The sequence below is a fragment of the Pelecanus crispus genome, chromosome 6 (assembly GCF_030463565.1).
Source record: "Pelecanus crispus isolate bPelCri1 chromosome 6, bPelCri1.pri, whole genome shotgun sequence".
Classification (NCBI taxonomy): Eukaryota; Metazoa; Chordata; class Aves; order Pelecaniformes; family Pelecanidae; genus Pelecanus; species Pelecanus crispus.
In genome coordinates this window covers 45,515,253-45,542,188 of record NC_134648.1, presented here as the reverse complement: position 1 = coordinate 45,542,188, position 26,936 = coordinate 45,515,253, and the positions used below count along the sequence as shown (strand labels likewise).

At 38.0% G+C, this 26,936-nt stretch overlaps 1 protein-coding gene across 2 annotated transcripts; it reads right to left on the bottom strand.

Moving 5' to 3' along the window:
• Positions 1-1,015: 1,015 nt before the first annotated feature.
• On the bottom strand, positions 1,016-26,865 carry BRMS1L (BRMS1 like transcriptional repressor). 2 transcript variants are annotated; one of them, XM_075712117.1, is made up of 10 exons: positions 26,693-26,865; positions 19,409-19,499; positions 16,189-16,316; positions 13,343-13,422; positions 10,673-10,769; positions 10,179-10,262; positions 7,903-7,967; positions 6,429-6,468; positions 4,317-4,443; positions 1,016-2,582 (listed from the first exon to the last, which is right to left on the bottom strand). In XM_075712117.1, exons 1-10 carry the CDS (start codon positions 26,826-26,828, stop codon positions 2,459-2,461), a joined length of 972 nt encoding a protein of 323 aa, XP_075568232.1. In that variant the 5' UTR covers positions 26,829-26,865; the 3' UTR covers positions 1,016-2,458. The 2 variants fall into 2 exon arrangements, with proteins under 2 accessions (XP_075568232.1, XP_075568233.1); XM_075712118.1 differs by lacking the exon at positions 4,317-4,443 and having other exon boundaries at positions 2,542-2,582.
• Between the last annotated feature and the right edge of the window lie 71 nt (positions 26,866-26,936).

Genomic DNA, 26,936 nt, shown 5'->3' with positions numbered 1-26,936 from the left:
TTACCTTTTCACATAACTGTATCTCAAGGAATAAACTGTATGCCCAACATCTTTTTCCTTTCAGCACTTTACAGATCTTAATCCTATTTGTAGGTTAAAACAATGCCCCCGAGGCTTGAAAAGCTTTACTGTAGCAGTGTAAAAGATAAAACAGATGGACAACAGGCTAACAACAGATGTACTTCAAAGGACTAAAATCTGTTGAAGACACCTCTTACATTTTATGACAGAGCAAGCAAACGATTAACTGTTCAAATATTAAAAACAAATATATACATAGGATGTACCCAGTGTGATTTGTCTAGGCATGAAACAATTAACCAACTATAAAAAAAGACCAACCTCATACCTTTCCAATCACATATACAGAAAGTGGTAACATCTAAAAAGTAAAGCCATAGCTCAGTTTCTTGGAGTTCTAGTAACGGAACAGGTAGATTCCAGTTGTCTGATCACTAACCCATACTGCTATGCTTATTACCTGTCATGTAGATATGAATGATGTTTATTCTGAATAAAGAAGCCACGCTCACCAAGTGTCAGTCCAAACTGCAGGGCTGTACAAAGCAAAGTTCCTCACCCAAGGAGATCAGATCAGAAACAGCTTTAGAAATAAACGCTTGCAACTAGAGAGTTGCAGAATACAGGAGAGGAAATAGGAAAGGGAGGGATGAACCACAGAAATAGTTTAGGGTGCCCAGCATGCCCTAAATACAAATGATTTCAAGCACATCAATAGTTAAGAGGTTCTTAACAGTGCTTACATTTGATTTATAAACAGCACAGAATAGTGCTTCCATAAAATATTGAAGAAAAAAACTGTAAACCCAACCAAAATGTATACATACAAACTCTGAAAATTCAAAATAAAAAAGTGCAAGTCAAAGGTCTTTAAAAAGATTTAGGCCTTCTGAAACTTAAATAGATGTCTCCTTAGCATTTAGTGTATCAGCAATTCCAACAGGACGAGAAAACCAAAGAGCAAAACAACATAAAAGATGTCCACTACCACAGATCATTTATTTATACACTAAGTTAAAAAATACGAATATTTTATTACAAAAAGTTTATCAAACAACTGTATACATACAGTTCATATTGTTAAAAGCCAACATGTCAATTGATACTTTATGTACATTTGATTAATAATGTCATACAATTGTAGAAAAGCATCACTCAGCAGAAATTGATTTGGCATTTGGAAAGTAGTTACCACCCTGCACTAGAAGAGACAATTAATATAGGAATAAAACATTTATATGTTACAATAAAAATACTTATTTGCTGTGATCATTTAAAGCAAATGGATGCTTTCTTTCTCCAAAAAGAATCATCGTAAGTGGAGATTAAAGTGCACATAACCAACGCATTAATAATTCTTCAGCAATCCCATCTATCATTCTAGATGCTCCAAGCACATCACAGTAACATCAAGGATTTAGGACTTTTCTCCGTGGCTTAGACAGTAAGATTTAAGAGAAATTCAGCTTTCTAAGCTGCATGAAATCATTCTGGTGTACAATAAGATGAAGTAGCATACAGAAATTCGGAAAATAGTATTTGGTGAAAAAGTCAGTGTAAGTTTTCCCAGATATATGATTTCTAGTGAAACATTTTTCTTTTGAAAAAAAGAAGATTCATAGTATTTCATACAACTGTGGACCAAATAAGCAGAGCATGCAACAGTATTTACATAGCCATCCTCGCAGTCATTCTTTGTGGGCTACATATAACACAGGTTGGAGCAACACTGTCTACTTTATGCATACATTTTGCTGGCAATCTGGGGAAGAAGAAAGAAAATTATCAATGATTTGTTTACTATACAATAGGGTCCTAAACTAGAAAAGTGCTCCTCAAAAAATGTAGCTCAAAATATTGGCTTTGTCTCATTACAAGCAATATAGTAAACCTTACAAAATATAACACAGTCAGTACTAGAAGAGCTGTTGAGGGCAATAATTTTAATAAATCGGTCCACTTTGGATAAAACAATGCTTATGCATGTTACAATCTATTCAAAAGCAACAGCTGAAAAGGCTAAATTTACATCCACAAGAGAAGCGTGACACGTTCACTGAAAACGAAGTGAGTTGCTGGTAATTATGGTTATCATTTTTATCACACCAACTGGTCACCAATGGAAAAAAAAAAAACTTTTTTTCTTTTTTTTTTTTTTCATTTTACAAATATGAGAAGTTCTGAGCCATTATACTTGAAGAGCATACTTCATATCTTAGGCACTGGACCCAATTTAGAGGTAAAATGTCTGTCAACACGATTTAACATCCTCAAGTTTCTGAAGGCCATCCATATGAAGTTTACATACAGCACTACAAATACACATCAGATACTGCTGTAAATTTATAAGGAATACAAAACACTATTAAATACAACTTTCACCCCATGGCACATCAAGCATGGCAATACCACTTGTTTCATATCTGGTTAGCAACGGTCAGTTGTGGTTATGCTTTATTGAATATTTTCCTTTCTGTAGCTGAGAAATATACAGCTTGGACTTGCTTCCATCCGGTCTTTTAAACCAAACTTCATCATGGTTAATTGTTGTAATTATGGCACTACAGAAAATGTGGGAAGAAGGGTCAGGGGAAGAAAAACAAGAATAATTTAGAAACCTTATAAGCTAATAAATAACCTCAAAACTGCAGCTGTATTTCCATACAGTAAATGAAAATATGCATTAGTTGTAAATGCTAGGCCCAAAGGATAGTGGCTCCATTGTAAAGATAGATTTAACAGAATTCTTTGGTAAATGCATGTGTCTTCAGTGAAGGTAGATAATTTTTCAGCCATCTATCTATCTTCTTCTCCTATAAGAAAACCCTCAACATGTACAAATATTTTAATTGTTTAAAAGAACAACAGTCACCCATAGAAAACACAACAACAGACTATCCATGGTAAAAAACAGATCTGTTGGAAAACATACCCAGAAATTACTTTGAATACAAAGTATTTGGAAAACCGTTACACAGATTGAAGCCCAAGATTTAAAGCTCAAAAAGTATTCAACTGTTATTCATTATACCGAGACCATAACAAATAAATTCAAAGCCTGATTTACTGAATCATTCTTACATGAACCCTGCTTTTATGCTCCTTGTGGTAAACCTTAATACAAATAGTGAACACAACCTCCTCCCCATACCCCCTAGGGGAAGGAAAAAAAAAAAAAAATCAAGTAGAATTGATGACAAAAAAAGGCTCAAAACCAGAGATTAAAACAGTTCATGGAAGAAAGATCTATCACATACTGAGTGTGACACAACTCCCTCCAGGAAACTCTTCAGCCTTAAAAGCTGCTGAAATCTTGAAAGGCTGGGAAAGTTTCACTGTATGCTTGCCCTGTTAGGCATCAGCTTTTGGCTTTTGTCAAACACTGGATACTACGATCTTTTTTTGGCCTAGTTTTTTGGCCCATAGCAGAACTGCTATGTTCTGCTAAACTAATTAAGAATTTTTTAAATTTCAGAAAGAATATATAGTTTACTAAAATACCTTCCTGTTTCAGCTCTGAACAAACACCAAAATCACCAAATCTGTTCCCCTTCACCATACACAGGGAAGAAAAGAAACAGTGTTACAGTAAACTACTGCTATATGAAGTTAAAGTTAATTTTCCTGGGTAGCTGTGCACACTTCATTAAGACTGTCCTTAGATTGATTTGCCCCATTCAGTAAAAGGGAAAATATACATTTAGTTTTAAATATTGTTTTAAATATACCCACCTTTTACAATTTACAAACACTATCCATACAGAGAAAATATATTTACATATCTGAAACATTCAACCAAATTTGCACTGTAATATTTAGACTTTTCCCAGGTAGAACCTTTGTTAAGGGAAAGAAATACCATAAAAAAAGTTCCAACTCTTTTTCTTTCAGAGCATTAATCAACAGAAAACAAAGCTTATCTTTAATGGTATAAAGTGTTCTTCGATAATTAAGTATTTTTGGGTGGGCCGACAGATCAAATTCTCAGAGCAACAAAATCCCAAGGTACTCAAATAAACATACTCAAAAGCTATTCAGAAACTAGTAAGAACTTAAATTGTTAGTGAGAGCCTAGCTTGACAAACATCTCATTACCTTCAGTGAAGTTCAACCTTTGCTAGCCTCTCTCAGAAGTCCAGAGCTCAACCTTCTTTCATAGTGCCTGTCTTCCAAGGTGAACTAATAAATGTTACTGAGGTGGCAGTATTTCCAAATAAGCCTTATTCTTCAATGCCATCATCCTATCTATTGCTTAACATTAATGTACAGAGCTGCATTAACTGAATAATCTTTACCTTGTAGGACATTCATCTTTCTTATCAATGCATATCGTCTGTCCACGTCCATACCACTCTCCATCATAATAGAGTCTTCCTTCTTCAGACCTAGCACTATGTAGATGCTTTTCTAATTTGACAGGTGCTAAAATGATCAATAAAAGTCATTTAATATAGACTTGGCAGAAGTCAGATGTTTAAATACACTTTCATCAAGTTATTTACATAGAATACACATTTTTTCTATTATCAAAAGTAGCCTCTCTCTTAATAATTGCAAGAATGCAAGAAAATTGGAGGCGAGGTACCTTTTTATTTCCAGTCAGATAAATTAAAAGTTATACTTCCATTTTCAGATAGAAGCTACCTTCCCCACAACCTTCATATCTGTGATATGAATTTTCACAAATTGAGTAATGCGATATAGAGAAGACTTCAAATGGGAGAAGCTGAAATCTCTTCATCAGCACATTACCACAACATGCAAGTAGTAATACATCGCTAAAGAAATACACCACCTGCTTGCCTCCTCTCCCTTCTCCTCTTCGCTCGCCACCTCCAAGTATTTGATTTTACCTAGCATTAATGTGCTTCTCACCTCAGTGCCAAATACCAGTTACCACTCCTTTCCCGTAACTCCACTTTTTCAGGGTTGTAGCATGCAGTGAACGCGAGCATCCTTTAGAATGCACCCCTAAGTTCCAGATGCTCTCAGTTTCCAACCTCATCTTGTGTAAATACTGGCATAGCTTGCTGATATTACTGTGGTGGTGCATCCCACCCGGCTTTTCTCTCTTCAACTGCCTTATGACCTCAGGAATTCCTGCCAGACCACAGCCTTCTGTAGTGAGTTGGTCAGTTATGTGCCCCTTAATTGTACCAGAAAATCCTACATGGCTGACACGGGGAGCAAGAACAGTTACCCCTGACAGCCTTGAAACACAGCAGTATCACTGCTACTGGAATTCCAGTAATTATCAACCTGGATTGTGGCTCGGATGGAAATTACTGATGACGAAAGCCAATCATCTCATGAGCCTATAAAACAGCAGTCCTAAGGGGGGCCCTTTGAGCTCTCCTGGACTGCAGCGGGCTGCACCAGCACCTCCCTCTGAGTGGGACACCTCTCAGACTAGCAACCTCTTAAAGTTTGCTAAAATCAGAGGTCCATCGCCAAAGACCAACAGTGGAGCCTGTGCTGAAACCCTTCACTCCCTGAGGCTCAACCCTCACCCGTTGAGAAATGCCAAGACATTCAACGTGAATATTTCACTGAACTTGAGGGGAATTTTTAACAGGTATACCTTTATATATATGTATGTATTCATGTCTGTTTGTATGCGTGTGTGAATCAATTTAAGTAGTCTGTGATGTATGATTTAATTACAAAGTGAGTCTTATACTGCTGCATTATCTTTACTCACATAAACGGTTGACCAAGTCTGAGACTAAGATTGGACCTAGCTGCACCTAGACTCCTCTCTGAAAAGGAGTTTAGAAAGCAAGGGGGTCTATTCTGAACCTCGTGACTCAACGGGAGGGTCCTCCTTATCGCCTGCATCCACGATCTCTCTGTGAATCATTCCAACTCAGTGTAACTTAATTTTCCTTTATGCACTTCTTCCATGTAGTAACAGAGTGAACCTTGCCATCTTCAAATCTTATAACTAAGTCGCTGTTTTGATTAATTTTGTCTAATCATTTTGTCAATCACTGATGATTAAGTGCTATTAAAATATCACAATCAAATCCTGTGATTTGCCACAAGTAAATTCTAAACTGCTACTAAATCAAACTGTGTAAAAAGTCACTCATTCATAATAAATTAACATAATCAGCAGGATTCACAAATCTGCGTCCATCCAAAAATTACTTGGTGTAGCCCATGTTTAGAAGTCTAAATTTTTGTTGATAATTTTCTAGAATTCAGGTGTCAACACAATCATCAGCAATCGAGCTACAAGTATCAGCACCTGAGAGAGGGGAGAGACAACAGCCATATCTTCCAGCTGCCTCACCCCATCCTCCACCACTACACCAGGGCTAAAATAAATATGATCTGCCTAAAAGCAGTTTGCACTGTTGCACACAGCAAGTTCTGTCTTGTGAAACCAGACAATGTTTACTTACGTTCTGGCTTTGCTCTGTGTGGCCCCAGGGTAGCCATCGCCTTGCAACGCGAAAGAAAATTAAGTTAGTCAGCAAGCACAGTCTTTTTTCTTAACTGCCAGCTTTAATTGTGAAGTTACATGCAGTGTAGCTCAGGATACTTGCTTTTATATGCAAAAACCACAATCAGAACAAATCTAAAATAAAAGTGTGTTCAATGGTGACTCAGTAACTAAAAAAAATAGCATTTTGAGTGTGAAAAAAATCACCTTCTTTAGTAAGTTTGGTTTCAAGTAACTCAGGAGGTTTTCTAAATTAAACCATGAAAATTGCTGTTATGTAATTCTGCCAAGAAAATCCAAAATTACATTAACTCACTCTGAAAAACAAAATGCTACAGGAACAACCTACTCTTTTGATTTATATGTTATGCTCATAAGCTCACAAATTTTCTCTTATGCGAACTCTAGATCACAGGTAGTATTAAAATAGGTTTAAAAAAAACCTCTAAGAGTTTTTTGGGGCAGGTTGTTTGCTTGCTTGCTTTTTGGTTTTTTTAATTATTTCCAGAAAAGGCAAAATCCCCAGTAGATTCTGGGTTTGTTGCTGTTGTTTAAAATCATGTTACAACTACAGGAAAGAAACTGAGGGAAAGCTATCTTGTGTCTGTTCCTCTGCTATGATAGGAAGTCAGACAAGTTTTCACATAGGCATCATATTTTACTTCTTGTTTAGGAAATATGTGCAAGTATAAAGCAGGATGGAAACTGACTCAAAGCCGTTTCCCGCCAAGTTTTTGAATTCACATAAGTAGCTTGCTATTCCGTAAGCTGGGAAGCACTAGGGTACTAGGGGAAATTTTCTGACTGCAGGTGCAAGGCAAGGATAGCATTTCATTACAGCAAGTTACTTTAACGCTATGACAAAGATCTCAAAAAAGCATTCCACACTTAAAAGATGGATTTATTTTTTCAAATACATCAATTGGTCAAATAAATTTCTCTTCCTGTAAACCCTGATTCTCTTATAATCTAGGAAAAAATGCAGAGTTTCACTTTATTAAAAAAAAAAAAAGTATAAGGAGAGGTCGAAGCATAGAAATCTTCATAAAATAAACTATTTACTATGCGAAAACACACCATATGATATATATTAAAAAAATAATTTAAAACAAAATCCTATCAAATTATCCTATCATAGTTTCTATGCATTTATGCTAGACTATAAGAAAGCAGATGCTCTTGACACAGGCTTTAGGCTCACTTTAACCTCTTATACCACTTTATTGGATTTCTCTGCATGATTTGGGTAGAATCAGAAAAAGTAGCAATAACATGGCCTGAACTGGAATGATGAGCTGACTACTCAAGAAATAAAAATCTGTTTAGAGTTTTGATCATGTAAGAAACACATTTACATATTTTTAAAAGGCAAAAGGACTAGACAAGAACCCAAACAAAACCCACAGCCATCAGCACCCATCCTTTCATCTTACCTTCCTTATTGTTGTCCAGTCTTCAAGTATATCAAGGTCTTGTAACATATAAACTATATAGGGGCGTGGAAAAGTTAGGGAAAACTCTTTTAAACAGCAATAATAAAAATACTCTAATGTTTGTAGAAAGATATTAATAGCTCTGTTCTGCCAATCTTTCAGACAAAGAATACCTATGTGAAGTGAAAGCTCAGCAAAAATAAATGCATCTTTGAATTATGCAACCTAGAAGTATACTTTAGAGGATTACTAAAAGAGATAAGTAATAGTATGTAGATATTCAGACTACTGGAGTTCAACATGAGGGTAAGATAAACCATTGTGATACAACCATTCCATCCCTAACAGTTCCAAAAATCACTCTATTTGCAATACCACAAATTTCAATTAAAATTCACTGCAATTTCAATATACCACTGCAAATCAGCATCTGCACTAGCATCAGCTTTAATAAAACCATTATTTTTACAGTATTCTGCATCATATTTCTTTGAGAGAAAAGTGTAGATAGCACCACATCTCTGAATACCAAATATCCAAAAAACAGGAAGTAGAAAGGCAAAGCCCCTTCCTTGAACTATCAACTGTAAAGTAAAAATTGTGTATTAGAACAATACGTGAACTTCAAAACAGAACTCTCTATAGCACAGCTATTCCATTACAACAGTCTTCAGTTTTTACTTTCTTTTTCCCCATTTCACCTCTGAAAAACAAGTTTAGAAAAAGGTGCTATGAATGTTTAAAAACTAAAACTCCTAACATGGGATATGAGAGCTTTAACTTACTTTCCATTTGAAATTTTAAGAATCTGTAGCCATTTTCAAATTTGTTTTCCTCTAAATAGCAAAGAATTACAAATCAAAAGCCACGTAAAATTTCTAGGTATTTGGTTTACACTGATCTGTACAAACTGACAAGTTCGTAACTACTTTAAAATCATAATCAGAACAAGCAAATTAATTTATTTCACAACTGAAAGGATTTTCAGCCTTATGAATTGCCTGAAATTGCTGGGGTTTTAGACCTAATACTATTTTTGCATTTTGTTTGGAATGTATTCTAAAATGGCAAGGTAGCTTATAATTCACAGAATCTGATGCTATTTATATGGACATCCTGAAGACACGGATGACCGAGAGCTAAAGAAAATACACTTTCACACAACCTGGCACTGAAATTGCTAAAAGGATTTAAGAAACTAATGAAGCTGCTTGTACCTGCATTGGTTAATACCATTTGGCTTTTAAGCACTAGTTAAAAAACATCTCTGCTAAACTGAATTTATGACACATCCTAATGGAAGAACAGTCGTTATTAGGACAAATCATCCACCTGGGATGTGTTCCAGTAAATCATCATCCTGAAGGAGGATGTCCCAATGATGACAGTTTTTTCAGAAACTTCTTCCTTCCCACCTTCTCATGATGTTACAAATCCTTGTGAAAGTAGCAAGATTTTTTGGAGCAGCAGCTTAGCAAAAAAAAAAAAATGGTCTTTATACCATATAATGTCAATACTTAGGAGTTGGTCTCTTTTAGGTAGTCTCCATGATTCTGGCAACTTCAAAGCCATCACATCTCTGTCCTATAAAAATGTTAGGCTAGGGGTAGGAGTAGAGAGAACACTCAGTTTGCAAAGGCATCTCCTTCTTTCTCTGGAGAAAGATGATACAGTCTCTTAGGTGTTATACCTTAAACGGTTTCAGCTGCACTGAATGCTTGTCAACAGCTATGAAGAAGTCATCAATTCAAAATTCTTAAATACTATACTCACTCTACAGGAACTCCACACCCACAGGCCCCCTGCTTCCCCCCCCCCAATCTCAATTCTTGGAATTTTGAACTTTTAATCAAAGACGGTTCTCCAGTCTATGGAATTGTTAAGAAGTAATAAATTGAGATAAAGATGTCTCAGTACAAGAAGCAAAGCTATACAGGAGAAGTTATACAAGTCACGTCATACTTCGCAAACATAATGCTTAACTTTTTTCTGCTTTTGCCTTGTAGCTCTATTTTTTGAAGACTTAGCAAAATCAACTTTTAGAAATATTCTCTATATGAAACATGTAGTTAGAGAAGAGAATCTGAATTTCAATTTTCATAATGGGATGTATCAACATGGTTTCTCTAATCTGAATTAGAATAACATCTGCCATGCAAAAATCAATTTTGAGTATGCATTACCACTTCAGCTTGCTATTAATGGTATATGTAATAAGACTAGCTATAAAACAGTAAACACTAGTGGAAAGAACAATGATTTCAGTAAAAGGATATCTGATACAACAACAGGTTTCTTCTTATCTGGACTAAACGGATCCTTCCTTTTCTTCCTGGACTGTAGCTCATCATTCCATAATTCTGAAAAGACATAATAAGAATATGCTATGAATCAGAAAAATGTACATGTTTTGCTCTTTTTACAGAAGAAAACATTGTCCAAAAATGAAAAATAACACATTTTCTGGTGAGATGCTGTTTCTGAACAGAATGAAGGTGTTACATGATTATGTAGTCATAGATTAATACTTTCAAAACACACAAGGGATGCTGACAATTACTAGACCAAAGTTTGTTTTAAGCTTAAATTCAACCCCCCTGCCCAAAGTTTACAGCTGAATAGTGTTCTACTGGATAACCTGAAACTCACCAGACATACTATGTGTACAGTCAACTAACCAGTAGCTACCAGAAGATTAAAAAAACCAAACCAAACAAAAAGGGCAACACCAAACAAAAAACCCCCCAACAACTTTGATTTTTCCATCTACCTGAGGTAATATCAATGCTATGCCTGTCTTCTTCAAGTCTTCTAATCTTCTCTTCTAGTTCACTTTGTACAGTATCATACAACAGAAGCTTTTCACTCTAAAAGAGCAAGAAATTACACATTTTTATGTGACTAAAGTCTAGCATCTAAATATATATGACAACAATTTAAAGCCTCAGCTGAAGGAAGGTAAGAGTAGCTTTAGGTGAAAATTTTTCAGAAGCCATAAAGCATATGACTTTTCCCTCTATCCACTTTCTTAGCATGAGATCCTAGCTCCTTAAAGACAGCTTGCTCACTTGGCATAAGTGTAAATATAGTTATCAAATATCAGTACCAAGAATAACTAAGTATATAAAAGCATGCAGCTAGATCTCCAGAATAACTGTTTGTATTCTGACACAAACACAGTATTTTCCTTTTGGATAGGAAATATTTATTCACAATGAGTAACTGTAAAGTAGTGACCTCTATGCCATGTTTGGTTACAAATCAGAAAAGCTAATGTTCCCATGGAAAGCTTTTTATTAAGCTGCCTCCAATGTTAACAAACCTGCAGTCATTTATAATTGTCATCTATTACCACAGTATTTATAATTATTTATTTTCATAGATCTGAAATACCTTCCCACAGAAGAAAGAATTTATTGAGCACATAAAACAATCTAGATAGTTGTGAAAGCAAAATTGTCTACCTTAAAGGTGTGAGAAACACTTTTAAAGCACTGCTTTAGAGAAGTTAGCTAATTCATCCTTTTAAAAGGCAATTTCTGATCCAAACATTAACATAATGCCTTCAATGTTAGGGGTATCATTAACACTTTTTATATACAAAGACAACCAAAACCACACTGATGTGAACTTTCTACAGCATTTTGCGCAGACTATGCTCTCTTCCATCTCTAAGTGTTTCAGAACAAGAAAATCAACTTTGTAGTAAACTGCTCTCAATTATAGTCCACCACATAGGACCGATAGCAAAATTACACAGTATCTACATACATCAGTTACCCTTTTAAAGGCAGCATCAAAAAACACTAAACTCTCCAAACCAGTAACTTGGAACGAAGCTGAGTTCCAAGCCTCAAGGAAAGAAATTTACTGTTCTTTCATAAGCTTGCACATTTCCTAAAACATGAGTAGGAAATACAGCTGATTGATACATTTTAAAGTTCATATTTACTGAGCAACATCTTTAACACTCTGGAAAACAGAGGGCTTGAACTTACTCACTGAAAAAACAGCTTAAGCAGCACAAGTCACTGTGTCTAGCTATTTGCTACCATGTCTCTGCCAGAAGCTGCAGTCCTAGGGCCAAGTCAGCATTTACTGATGTTCAAGCTAGTATGCTGGAGTGAAGCAAAACAGTTGAGAAATAGACAAAGAACCCTGTTCTACTAAATGGTTTCATGTTTACCATTCCTTTCAAGTTAAAAAGTATTTAAATTCCAAAGACCTCCTTTCATATATTTTCAACACCTAATGAATTCCCAGTGGAATTGAAAAGGCAATGCCAAATGAGTGTTATCTGTTCTGAGACCATTTTAAAATTCCATTTTAAAATTAAATAGTGTTTGTGTTTAGACACCTGTTTTGCTTCAAGCACTTCGTGACAAATAAGGTGTAAAAAGCTGTTACAGGCATCAGAGGCATTCTTGCTGAATGGTTATATTCCATCGGAACAGTGATTCTACAAGCAGCACTGCTGACTTTAAAGAGCTTTTCCCCCAAGACCCTTAGTGCATGGTGCATATTTGAATTCTGAAGGTTTCACAGTAGAAACATAATAGCAAAACAAGGGACAAGGACCACCTTAAAGAGGAATAATATATAGCCAAAGCAAATCATTCAATCATGGATGAGAAACCCTGCAAGTCTTACAGGGTTTTGTCCAACCTCAGGAGTATTCACAGGAGCAAAGATAGTCAGTAATGAGTAGTCCTTCATTATACCTTGTTCCTTCCCAAGGCATCAAGAAAATGGAAATTTTTTTAAAAGTACGCATGCACATTCTTGCTTTATTGGTATAGTAGGAGCCACAGACTTCAGGAATATGGTGAACCACTCAGAAGAAAACACCCTTAAGCAACTGTAATGGGGGGCTGAGTAGTACTGTGATGCAAACCTCGGGATACAAGCAGCTATGTTACAGCATTGGACATACATGTACTTGAGTATTTGTACTACAGTGTCCAGTATTTAGATGCTTAAACAGGAATGTTTAAGGAGAGAAATGTATTTTTCCTGTAATTGCTTTTGAAGTGACAACTCTATTCACTAGCTGTCCAAGGCATCTTAAAAAGACATCATCATCATCATGATTATTATTATTATTATTGTTGTTGTTGTTAAAAAGTAAGGTTACGTCAGGTATTTTAGTTACTGTTCTTGGTAATCTTTTTATAACAAAGAGAAAAGAAATCATGTGGGAATCTATTAATAAAAACCTGTTAATGAAAAATAAGAAACCTTAGTTATACACAAAGCCAAACTAATATAAAGCTAATTTGATATGCATTGAATAACCTCTTACGTGGGCTTAGATATCACATGGCAATTGCATTCAAATAGCAAATAACAGCAATAATAAAAACATGCACTGAACTTGGAAAGTATTACACATGGTAAAGTTAGATAAGATTAGCTATTGATGTAAAATAGCTGGCACAACCTCACAGTGCTGTCGAGAGGCTTGAATTTCACATTCATACTTGTTCTTCACAGATTCCAGACAAAGCTCTCTATAGATACCTGTAATCAGACAAATTACAGCAATATTACTTTCTTTAGCTAATATCTGATTTCAGAATTCTCTTTTAAGACTGCCTGCAAGTCCCAAAACATGTATATACTGGAAAATACAGATATATTATATTAGGCACTGACAGTGGCTGGCTGCTTTACAGAGTAAAAATAGGAACAAGTAATCCCTTAGTTCTGAAGATCTGAGGAAAAATAAATGCTCTTTTAACTTTTTTCCCTATCAGTCAACAAATTACACCAGCGGTCATGGTAACTTTACAAAATAGGTCTATTTCATATTTCTGATCAAATTATCCTGGATATCCTCAGTTTTCAAATCCATGAAGTACTAAATGGCCTCTTCTATTTTCAAATTAGAGTTTTAAATAATGTTTTGGGGTTTTTAAATAGCTAGAAAACAGAATGAAAGAGCAAGCTTTTACAAATTAATATTTGAAATAAGGCTTACTTTATAATGCATGACCTTAATAAATCACATCAACTAACAAGACTCTGTTCCATTCTTAGAAATAGCCACCTTCCAATACAAAGGATACTGCCTCTGGGTATTAGGAACATTTCTTATACATTTCTGAAAATGTGCCTATTAAACAGACAGCTGAAAAAAATCTGAAAGATACCTGAAATGTAGTATCTGGCAAGTATAGATAGAACTTGACTTAACATATTCAATGCATTCAACACAAAATACTTAAATTGTTCCAGACTACCACCTTGAGGAGTTAAGTTTGCACACATGCGGGTGCTGTCTAGCAACTGAAGAACTCCCCAAAACAACTTCCCTTAGAATTCAGTTGACTATAAATTAATACAGTACAGGAGGAACAATATTGTTATCAGCAGTTCCTCTGAAAAACAAACCACAAAGTATTATGTCAATCATCTTTCCACTGTGAAGTCACTTTTGATCTAGAATTCACGATGTTCTTTTCTTACATCAGTAGGTTATGCTGGCTTTTTTTGTTTTTTTAAATATTTATGGCTGACTGGCATATCTAGGTCTACCAATTTATAATCACTGCTTATTTGCCTGAAATTGAGCAGTGTAGGTATGCATACTTCTGGAAGAAACAGTTGTATTCCTGACTTGCTGAAATAGTCAAGATCAACATTTTGTGTGAATAGCATGCAGTGCCTTAGAGAGCAGAGGAACACAAGTTTCTTTTCTACTACAGATGAAATTATATCCGTAGTTTGGCTGAACATAGTTTAGGGGTTTTTTTCCCCACCCCTTCTTCCCTCTCTCAGGTAGAAGTAGGTCCTTAGGGGTTACCTGCTGGAGCTCAAGTCCTGCTACTACCCACTTCTGTCGAGGCTCTCGAACAGTAAGAGCAAATAAGCCTGTTCGGCAGTTTCTTGCTTTCTCTGGAATAATTTTATCAATCTCATTCAGTTGAGGACAAAAGATAAAAAAAAACCAAAACCAACAACCCTGATTTCTAGTCTCAACTTCAAGGAAACTTCATAGTTTTTACCCTGGGCTCTTTTTACATTGGAACATGGATCTTCAGTGCTGCCAAAGGCATATAAGGAGAATCTGTAGTATTCTGCCTATCCATACCCACCTACATGAAAGCACTGACAGCCAGCCACATTTAAAACTGAAAATCAAAAGCCTGGATTAAGGTTGCTTTTGAATCAAACCTTCTGCAAGTTCACCTGTGAACCTTCTGCAAAGCCCAAGTGGGCTATGTAGGACTAGTCAAGTAAATTTGGGTTAAGATCTTAAAACTCAGAAATTCTGGGTCACCAGCTGAGGAAAAGCATTATGGAGAAGACCAGGAGGGAGAGAAACGCAATAAACCAAAATATTTCAAATTCACTTCGTAGCCTGAAGTCAAAAGTACTAATGAAGACAAACTGAGTAGCACTGAAGTAGCACTAGTATTATGAAAAGTATAAGCAGGCTTGCAATTTTCCAGTTTGCCTGCACTGTGCTTCTACTGAACTTCTTAGAAAAGATACTGGCATAGCTTCTCTGGCTAGAGAGATCATGACTGTCTGCCTTTCAGCTCTCTGACAGCCTCTGTTAGGTAACCCTTAGACTGCTGAATTACTCCTAAAGGAGTCAAGCTATGACATGAAAAGAATTTACAATAGGGAAGTACAGAACTTTGTCTTCCTGTAATACCACCATTCCATATGACTATATGGTTGTATTCCAGAAGAAGATAAAAGTTCTTGCCTGCTTCTTCTATGAGCGTAAAAGCCTATCTAAACATTAGTTTTAATAATTAAAATGCAGCTGAGATAAAATCTGCTAAGGACAGGAGTTTTCCTTCTTCCCCAGATAGGACAGGAAGATAGGAGCAAAGGACTAGAAGAGAGACAGACTAGAAAAGCAGGAAAAACATGATCATCTAAGATCATCTGCTAAGCACTTCATGAGACAGCACCTACATATCTCTTCAACAGCAACCAGCATGCAGACTTGATCTCAAATCTTCTGACTAACAAAAATTATTACTGTTTTTAATTCAGTAATTGTATGCTTACTACACAAAGACAGACAGCCATTAAATGAAACATATAAAAGCTGCATTTTTAGTGTGATGTTATCAGGCAACTTGTGCAAAGAGGTAAGCAACCTATTCATTTTGACTTGAAAAATATTTTACATTTAAAACTATGCCACAGTATTTCTAACTTTAAAACATACTCCTTTAAGAATTCTAAAGAAAAAACCAAGATTGACCTTAAAATGCATAGCAAGATTATACTGTTGAAACAGCAATACTCATTTTACACGCCTACCTGCTACCTTGGTTCGGATTTGCATATTTTCTTGTAAAGCTGCCAATGGTTCTAAATATTCAGGTGCTTTTCCGGCTATGACCTCTTGTAGTTTTGCATCCACTTGGCTTAATCTTTCTTTGTAAAGTCTTAAAATAACAGAAATAAAAAAATATGTATTTTATTTAAAAGCAAACACAAGTTAGAAGAAATATTTTTAGAAGAACTATGCTCCATCTCTTTGTTAATGTTATGGAACGCCCACTGAAGCAAAGTTAAGATTTGTTACCATTTTAATTTTCCAATACATATTTTCTTTTTGAACAATATTCCTCATGTCTATTAAGCCTTTCTGAAAAACACAGGCAGACAATCAGAAGTGTAGAAAGTAAAGATAAAATGAAATGTATCTCCATCTCTAAGGAAGAAGGAAAAAAAAATCACACAGCTATTAATAGGATTAAGATGGAGTAGGAGGTGAATCAACATGGAAGAGGACAGGAAAAGGTGCTACAATACATAAGAAAAATACGTCACGGGAGAGAAAGATACATTTTGTGGACAGAAAAACCCATTCGCTTTCATGTTCACATATCTGCTCCTACCCTACCATAAACCAAAGAAAAAGAGAGAGAGGCTCTTATTGAAGCAACCCTCATTTCACCTCCTGTGAAAATCCACATATTGCATACTATCACAAATATCACAGGATAATTTGTAACTGACATCTTCCATTCCTGCCACAAGGAAGTGTATTTAAAATATTTTTATTTTACCTAAAATTCATTCCTTCTATAAAAGCTGGTATTTACCAGCAGACAATGAAGAAATCTGCTTGCATTTTGAAGAATTTAATGTAATAACAATTACAAGTATTTCAGTCACAATAAAGCTCCACTCTTTGTGACCAATAACTTAAATACAGTGTTCAATGGTAGAATCATCAATATAACCAGCTTTTCCTGCTCTCATTTTTTACCTTGCACCCCACAATCAAAAGCTGTAGAACTAAGGCAAACATGTACAACCTCTGTTGTATGTGTTAAGAACATATCAGATGTTATCTGTTTACACAGATAACCATATCTTTGTTAGATCTGTTTATGCAGATATAACAGATGTCTTTGGGACAGGGACGCTGCTTTTTTACTCGTTTAAAGTGTGTAGGTTAAGCAATGAATTAGACAGAAAATTCATGTATACTGACACATCAAGACCTCCTTGAGAAATACTTCTTGCTCATCTGCCACCAGTCTGCTCATCATTTTACTTTGATGACAATTCCATAGCTCATGCATGTGTACCTAGCCTAGTAATAGTCACTGATCACTCCCCTCCTTACCTGAGCTGTTACAGTATGATACACACAATCTGTCCTGCAGTCAACTGACATATAGCCTGCAGCCGATCAAAACCCAATTTGCCGGGCTCAATCCTTGATGAGCATGCTACGCACACAACAGTTGACGTAAAGCAACAGCAGAGTTATTTAGCTCGAACACAAGCACAGGCGCACAGTGCACATGTCTGGGTGGGTCACTAACATTTGATTACACAGCACCAAGTTCCAGCTACATCAGAGCAAGCAGTTATGGACTGGGTGCTGCCAGCAGTTGATGGACTAAAACTGTTTATCCAGTACTTTCAAACAGCAATTTGCCTAAAATGGATAACTGCTATCAACCTGTAAATCCTACTCACAGCATCCAAATTCAGTTTTGCTGAAAAAGAGGAGGCATACACAATCACTTCATCATCTCTGCTATCGGTTGTGACTAAACATCCCATTGTTTATGCATCTTTTTCTTCTTTCCCAACTTTATCACCTCCTTACTCACGGATGCTCCTCCCTATAATCCCTCTTCCATCATTCTAATGCTCCTTTCCCAGTATTCCCACCATCACAATTCTTCCAGCCCTTACAAACACCCCAATCTCTCAAATAACCAGTGTCTACACAATGCCTTCCTCATATACCACAGCCTTACCACCTCCCAAACACCATTTGCAATCCCTAAACCCCTCAAAATACTTGCTTCCTTCCTCCTAAGAGCACCCTCCTTCATATTCACTTCCTCAAGGTTTGTTTCCACAAACTGTTTCCAGTCATCCAAGCTGTCCAACAGATGGAAGATGAGTACTGAACTCAAAAGCTGGCAGTTTTCCAAATGCCAAACCAGTCAGTACCACTGGCTCCAATACTCATCAATTGGCTCCACTTCCCAGGTTGCTGCATGCTCAGCCCAAAGAAGAACAGCAGGGCAAACAGTCTTCTCTAGGCACTGCAGCAAGAAATTGCTTGTTGGGCAATTCTTTCCAGACCCTATTAGATAGACCTCACCATGGCCTGTTAGGCAAAGCAAGTTGTATGTCTCAGTTCTGTAGTAGAAAGAAATATCCCACAATACAAACACACATCTGAAACGTAATGACAACTGACAAGATTTTCAATTAAAATAGATATCCAAGAATAGCTGAGGTCTCCTCAAAGTTTCACTTGTCAGGTACCTGATTAAGTTTGTTGCCAAATTACCACAATTTAAATTGGAACAGATGCATCTAGCTTGTCTGGGCACATGTGAAAAAAAGCCAACTTAAAATACATACAAATGACTGGCTCTAATACCAATGAGATTCACTTTTGAATAACTGCGGCTATTAATTTTGTCTCTTCTACTTACTAGGTCTTTACTACTGATGTAGATATTATGGCAAACTACAGACAGAGAGCTAACAGTACTTTGACTTTTTTTAGTATTGGTATCTGGTTTGCAGTAGCCACAAGAAACTTGCATTGGTACCAACTATAAAAACTGCTGTCATACCCTGCAAAAAACCCTAATTTCTCACTTAGCAAAGACAGTGCTTGGGTCTGTCCCACATATATAAAAGAATGGGAAAGATCTCGAGTAAATAGATAAATAAATAAATAAAGCCACAAAATTCCCTAAAATCACAATTCCTTGGTTCTGCTAAGGATTTTGAAGCAATAGACCCACACCAGCCCTTCACAGCAACACTACTTCAAAACCATTCTTACAGCAAAACAGAAAATCAAGAAATAAACAAACACATAAAAGTATTCTGGAGGAACTGCCTGCAAATAGTTTCAGAACTCCCAATCCTTATTCTTCTCCAAAAGTAGCATCCACATATATGAAAGACAAGAAACACCAGCTGCACACAACATTCTGATGGAAAGGATCCCCAAATGAGGCACTTAAAACATTAAAATACTTACTGATCTTTAAGGTCTGTAAATTGCTTTTCAAGATTTGACATTTCATCTAAACACTCCATTCTTCTTCTTTCACAGTCCTCATCATCCATTTCTAAGAATAAAAAAAGGTAATTTATTTTGAATGTAATGTGTAACCAAATAAACTGGATATTTTGTTTCTAGTGAATTTGAAGCAAGCCTGAATTTTAGCCATTAATAGATTATCCATTATATTATTATTATAGCAGAATATGAGAAATAACTTGCCATTTAACTACAAAGTAAGAAACTTAGATCTAATTCTAGAAGAAACCCCATAAACAGCAATTTTTCTTCCTCAAAACAGGAAACATCACTGTAAGATTTCAAGAGGTTAAATTTCATAACTGGTAATACAAAGTGTACCTAAGAATGTGAGAAACAGAAAAACTAAACATTGTATATCACACCAGACGAAAGGCACTATTAAGCATGAAGAGTTATTAACCACCACTGAAAATTCAAGTGTATCCTCAGTTCGTATGAGCAAAAACAATCCCTGGAAAGCAAGTACAATTCCATGTTACACTTGTCATATAAAATTCCACGTTCTATCCTTTAAAAACAACAAAAAAAAAGTAACACTTGGTTTTGAAAACAGGTTTCATCCTGTTCAATTGGGAGAGCACTTTGAAGCTGAAATATTAATGTAGAAATATCTCTAGTTCCTCTTAATGACCATTTAAAATGACTGCATTTCTAATGAAACACTTCTTAACTTGCAAAGTCCAGAATTTTGCAGAAACTTGATTTCCTATACTTTTATGCAGCAAGGGTAATTAACATTAAACTCTTTGCACAGTTTTTGTTTTAATTTATATTCCTGAATTTTTTCGTAATTTACCTAGTGCACATGACTCTGAAGTATAATAAATACCCATTTTTTGGCCAAAAATTTTGCCACTTGCCATGGAGACATCTGATCTTACTAAACATCAGTTGATACCTCCACTGCCTTTTCTTAGGCTAGAAAACAGAAAAACTAAGTTACAAAATTCTTGTCTCTTTCCCAGCCTTCCCAGAAGAAAAAAAAAAAAAGGCCTTGTTAAGCCACATTCAGAAGTTAGAGATGTCCTGAAACTGCTCGATAGCAGCAGTATCTCCAGGAATTAGCCCTCTACAGCTATGGTACAACTGACCAATTGCCAACCAGTAGCAGAAGACATGCAGAAGAAGGGATGGCCACGCAGTCAGGAACTGGGACTGAACTGGTGCAAACATGCCAGCTGTTTGAGAGAAGGGGTGTCTGAAGGAGGCCATACCCATCTAAGCAGTTACTCTGTCAAGAAAAATCCTAACTCCTGACAGAAAGGCAAAGCAGGATCTGGAACCAAGCAGGAACAGCCTGGACTCACTCTTCTAGACCATAAACAACTCTGAGCCTTTTGCTTCTTCCTGACATTTTTCCAGCAGACACATTTAACTGCTTTATGCTGTCTCCTACACCAACTACAGAAAGCAACATGCAAGTCTTCATCCTTATTGTTTTGCAAAAGAGTAGGCAATTTGCAAAGGTGATGAGGTGAAAGGAGTAGCTTCAGGGCCAGCATAGCTACTTCGGAGGATCTGATTAACTCACATCTTCCACTGAGACCTCTCAATGTATGAAGTTTTCTGCACACAGCTTCTTCCTGAAATCATCACAAGCTTTTTAAAACTACACTAGTCCTCTCTGCCTGGGTATGAAAGCTAGCAGGCAGTGGAGCAGTATTAATCTGTATTACAATGGTACCTACGGGTCCAAATCAAAGACCTACTGCAGTCCATCACATTACAGTTAGCACAAGCAAAAAAGACAGCATGTACAAAGTTTTAAAACATGATATAACCTTAAGTATTTGAAAGCAGAACAGGCAAATTTAAAGATAGAACTTCAAAAAAAACCACACTGAATGCTTAGCACACTGGGGAGGGTGGGGGAAGAGAGTATCAGACTGTTAAGAAATACTATTTCATTTTAAAATATTATTCTCAAAAGTAAGGCAGATCCTGAATCCCAGAATAAGGATGAAAATCAGATTAAAGAGCAAAGTTTTATTTGGCTGTCCGACGTAATACTCAAGCCAAAATTGATTGGGCAACTTTCAACTTGGCCAGGTTTAAGGAATGTGGCAGTCATATTACTCGAAGAGTTGTCCAATGCATTTATGTGCTATAGAAAGAAAGCTTCTTTAAAATTTGAAGGCACCTCCCTGTGAAACCAGACAGGAACAAGCACTGGGATCCCGATGGTTCTCCCACTTCATTCTCAAACTCAGGTATGTGTTTCAGATATGTTCATCTACACTTTTGGTTCTAAGTATGTTTTAGTAAGGAATTCACTCAGAAGCTTTTCCTTAAATTAACATGGATTTTATTGTTGGTGTACGTTTAGGGTCTACAAATCAAAGAAAGATTAGAACTGTAACCCTGGCTGAGGATCAGTGCAACACCGAGTGTTGGAGGGAAGGGGACTGCATCTTACATTTTAAAGTTACATTGCAAGGAAAACTATAATGCATTGGGCAGAGCTGACTGTTGTAGATATTGAAGGAACACATAGGTCTCTCCAATCTCCCCTCAGCTACGTATACAGTCTTTGACTTGCTACCTAGAAGCCTACATTCTACCTATCGCTCATACTGAATGGCAATTCACATGCTAAGTCACTCTTCAATTGTTTCACCTTTACTCTGCCTCCAGTAAGATTCATAAAACGATGAAGATTTTCAGAGTCCTGAAACATCTTTAATTCCACAGATATGGAACTTCTTCCCCATGGCCTTAAACAACATACAGATTGGGGAATATGCAGTACTGAAAAAGTAAGAGGTTTTAGGATCAAATCTAATGGCTTTCCAGTTGAAAATTTACATCACTGGAGATGGAAGATCCCTTGTTTCATATTAAAACACTTGCTAATAGGCCCATCCTGTCTCAACACTTCAGTTTTCCCATAAAGTTTCACACTGCACAAAATATTTAGGGTATTTTTAAACACTTTCAAAATCACAGTCATTTGTTTCCTACCATATTCAAGCAGTCCAACTCAGTAACTAGGGCAGCCTGGTTTAAAGACAAAAAACCCCACAGTACTTAAATGTAACAGCACCTAAAATAGCTTTTTTTAATAACCCGTGGCCTATATGAAGTGCCTTAAAAAATGGCCAAATTCTCATCTGGGGTGGTGAGCATAATTTGTGGCTTTTTTATTCATCCTTAGTATGCTATTCTATATCCTAGTCAATAAAAAAACCCTATACTAAATACATAGCATCAAAAGGAATAGGACAGAAACAGTGTCAGCTCTCAAGGGCAAGTTATGCTTCTTCCTGCACCTTCCATATTCTCAGGCATCTGCTGAAAAATAAAAAAGAAGGCTGAATGCAAGTAAAGCAAATGGCAAATTTAACAAAAATATCCTTTCCTTCAAAATCTTTTTTTCTTATTATTACTGATTTTAATTAAGGTTTAGTTCTTGCAGTGCTAATCATCTTATGTCTGTAGGAGCAACATGCTTCCATGGAGTACGTTCATATTTGTCAAGACACTGAGACAAGCATGTAATTTCCTGTAATCAACGCTTTTTAAGTGCTCCCTTAAAAGCATTTCTCTGTGGAATGCAATAGAAATTACTTGGAGAGCTTCTTGTATTGTTTTAAAGAAACATTCACAGACTACATTCACTTAAAACACAATTCCTCCTTCCTCCACCTTAACCCCAGAAGAAACCAAGACAAGTGCAAGACAACAGAATTATGCGCCTTCGATACAAGTCAACCGAAGTGTCTTTGAGGACATGTAAACTTCAAAGTTTTCTTTAAAAATATCAGTTGGCACAACTACAAATGGGAGCACAGGCAAGTTTTGAAAAAGAGCAAACTTCAAAGCTGGAACTAAGAGGGACAAATCTCTCTTCACCAGAGCCAGGGAGTTGGAGAAGAGAAAGAGTTAAGTTTACATCTGTTACAGGAAGCTCCCCTTCTCACACAGAAAATGACATTTTTTTAGACATGCAGATTAGCTAGAATAAGAGATGAAGAAAGGGCATTCCCAGACGGCATCTAGCTACAATACAAACTGGAAGGCTAAGATGGGTTAAGTAAGCAGTGGTTATTGTTGCAGTGCTGCTCCTGGACCTCATCAAGGAGTCCTTCATGACACTGTGTCTCACCCACCTACTGCCCAATAAGCTTGTATATGCCTCTTTTAGATTCTCTCTGTTTTCCCCTGAAAGATGTAACAAAATTCATATAACAGAACTTCTTGAAAAGCTGTCTCCATGAATTTCTTATCCAAAATATAGTATTCCCTTTTTAGTCCATGTACAATTCTGATAATAAAAGAATTGAAGCATGCTTTCCTAAGTCACATCCGAAAGGAACAGATTGCTGTGCAAACAAGGACATAATCAGATATGCTTTTCCAACTTAAAACACGGTTACCTCCAGCTACTTGCCCTGGTACCCTCACTCAAGCTCACCTTCTTTCCAGCATAACCACCAGCACACACGGATGCTGCCTAATTTAGGTTTCATCAAAACAACCCGACACAGTTTAAGCACATTTTTCTGGCCTTGTTTTTCAACAGAATCACTTCGAGAGAACGGGGGTAAGGAAAGACTGATCAGCCTTCCTTGGTAGCAGATCTGTAATTGTATCAATAAACTCTCCACCTACAACAGCCCAACTGTTTATAAAAGCTGTGAGCACATTCAAGTTTCAGTACAGCACAGCTTTGAGGCCAGTCCTATGACTGGTCCAGCTTATCAGGCACTGGGTCAGTTTGCAGCAGTTTTGGTGAACACAAACCAAGTTATTTTCCTGTCAAGTTAAACCCAAAGCTTCATTCCAGGCACTTGCCAAATGTGTTCCAGCATCTACGGAGAACACGAGGGTTTGAAACAATGACTTGTCTTTCAGGCAGCTTCCAATCAAATGTATTCAGCCCAGGCTACATAATCTGAAATAAACTCTAACTACTTTGGAGGTGTAGGGGCCTCAGCACTATCTACTCAGAACTACTTACTCCCTATTTCACCAAATCAGTTGCTAGAAGAGACACAAATAAAATCACTATGTTTACAATTTTGCTGACTCTTTCAAGCCCATACCTGGATGTGGTTCATAGTTCACCGATTGAAGAGATCTCCTGTTTAGCATTGCATTAGACAAGAGAAGCAAGATCTTCCCTCAGATGAGGGAACAGCCCAGAACTAAAGAATTTCCTGCTCCAGGAGACCTCTTGTCTCATTAGTCCCAAATTCACAAAAATGTGTAGGTGTTCAGTTAACTGATTTAAGTTGGAGGTGTTTACGTATTCTCACAAAATTGCAATTTATGACTTCTGCTGCAGTCTATCTAACCACTGGTTTACACAGTCCCCAGCACCTTCCATTTACATATCAGACTCGTCACCTAGACGTTTTCACCAGCTACTTTTTAATGGGTTATTTTTCTGACAGCTTAGCATACAAAGGCCCAACAAGCATTGAAGACAGTGCAAGAAAGGGGACAGGAAAGCACAGAGTACCATGAAGGGTGGGTAAGGACGAGTGGCAGCCAGCAATTCGATCCAGGTGGACAACCATGGACCAGCAGCCTAACTTGTAAAATGGGGTTCAATCAGCAATAGTTGCCAGCTCAAAGGCATGAGGGGATGGGGGAGAAGAAGGGGAAAGTGTAAAAAAAAAAAAAAAGACCCAAAAACCAAACCACAGGAAGCTCTATATAAACCATGGGCAGATTACCTGGATTAACGAAGGCCTCAACTGGGGGATCAACTCTGGTGCAGAGCAAGTATTAACTCAGATCAAGGTCTAAGGGAGTGACTATACTCTCTCCCAGTATGGCAGCCACACTTTCCCAGCACTAGTAGAGTCTTCACTCTACTTCTGCAGAGTAAGCTTGGCTGTCTCTGTACCACACCTGTGGGGCCCCAGCACCTTGCTAGCCCGTGCACAATCCAGACAAGGGCAAGCTCCACGAGTCCACATGGAACCACCATAGCAGGGCTTTCCCTGAACTGCATCAGTCAGTGTGAATATAAAAGCCATAGGATTTAACATTCGAGATCTCCCAGATGTTTTAACAACAAAAATGAAGAATTAACTGTACATTGAGGACTTTAACACACCCACATAACTCAATCACAATGCAACATATGTAAAAATATAATTTCACAGCTGCCTGATTTGTCTAGTTTATGGCATCCCACTCCGTCCACTGTGCCAAGCCCGGCACTCATGCCACAAGTCAACGTGCTAGTACAGGCATGGGACAGGATCCCAGCAGACCACTCTAAAACACTTAAGGTGCCAGGAACACGTCAAGACCACAGCCAGCACTGAACACAGCTACTGGTTTTGAGCTAGCCCTTCTAGTGACAGAGATCTTGCTTATGGAGCTTACTTGCTTATGAAGCTTACTTACTTATGGAGGCCCAGTGACTCCAGAGCAGCAGCATATGCATCTGATGATCAGTGTGCTTCCCAGTAAGTGACCACTTTATAATTTACACCTTGTATTTACAAGGGAAGTTCGAACAGGTAACAACCTTCTTCTAACACAGTGGAAATTGAGCATAGAAAAAGTAATCCTTTTAAAGCTGGATTTCACCTACTAGTATCATTCAAAATCTACAGTCCAGAGGAAGGTGTGGAGAAAGGGACCTTCAACAGAGCAGACGTTGAAATGCTACGCAAAAGAGGCCAATGGTACTGACAGGGCTTCCAATGCCCCCTCAAAGACAGGCCTCAAAACACGTAATTGAAACTCGCGATTTTGCATACAAAGAAACACATACGTATATGTATGTACACACACGTATGCCTGTATTTTGCGTGCATGCAGGCACACGTGCGCAGGTATGTATGTACGCCAGGCCCTTAAGCGCAGACCTCAGGCAGCACCCCCCGCTGCGGGCCATGCACTCAAGCCCAGCAGTGCGCAGCCCACAGCACCGACACGGAGCGGCCCGGCCCGGCCCGCCCAGCCCGGCTGCCAGCCGGCTCCGGAGCCGGCGGCTCGGGGCGAAGCGGGGCTTCCGTGCCCATGCGCCCCACCACGTCCCTGCCCTCCGGCCGGCGACCCGAAAAGGAGCCGCGGGGCCGCAGCTCGGGCCGGGCCGGAGCGGCGGGGGGGCGGGGTCACGGCGGGGGCGGGCACCGGCAGCCACCGGAGCCGGGGCGGGGGGACCGGTCTCTCCCCCGGGGCAGCGCGCCGGGCGCTGAGGGAACCGCCGCGGCGCCCCGTTGAGAGGCGCTGCCCTGCGGGCGGCCGCGCTACCTGAGCTGTCCCCCTCCTCGGACACGGACGAGCTCTCGGTCTCCTCCTCCTCCGAGCTGCTGCCCTCGTTCTCCCCGTAGTCCACCTCCATCTCATCGTGGTTGTTCTCCTTCTTCTCCCGGGAATGGACCGGCATCGTCCCCGCCGCCGCCGCTGCCGCGCCCTGGGACAGCCCTTCCCGCCGCCGCTCCGCCGCTGCCGCCGGCCCCTCCGCCCCGCCCCGCCCCGCCCCGCCTGCGCAGCC

Excerpts from the sequence above, each read along its gene's own strand:
- BRMS1L (XM_075712117.1), bottom strand. The coding sequence starts at position 26,828 with ATGCCGGTCCATTCCCGGGAGAAGAAGGAGAACAACCACGATGAGATG. Across the intron at positions 16,317-19,408 it reads TTTACAGACCTTAAAGATCA|ACTTTACAAAGAAAGATTAA; the intron begins GTAAGTATTTTA and ends TGTTATTTTAAG. Across the intron at positions 7,968-10,178 it reads GAAACCTGTTGTTGTATCAG|GCCCCTATATAGTTTATATG; the intron begins ATATCCTTTTAC and ends TAACTTTTCCAC.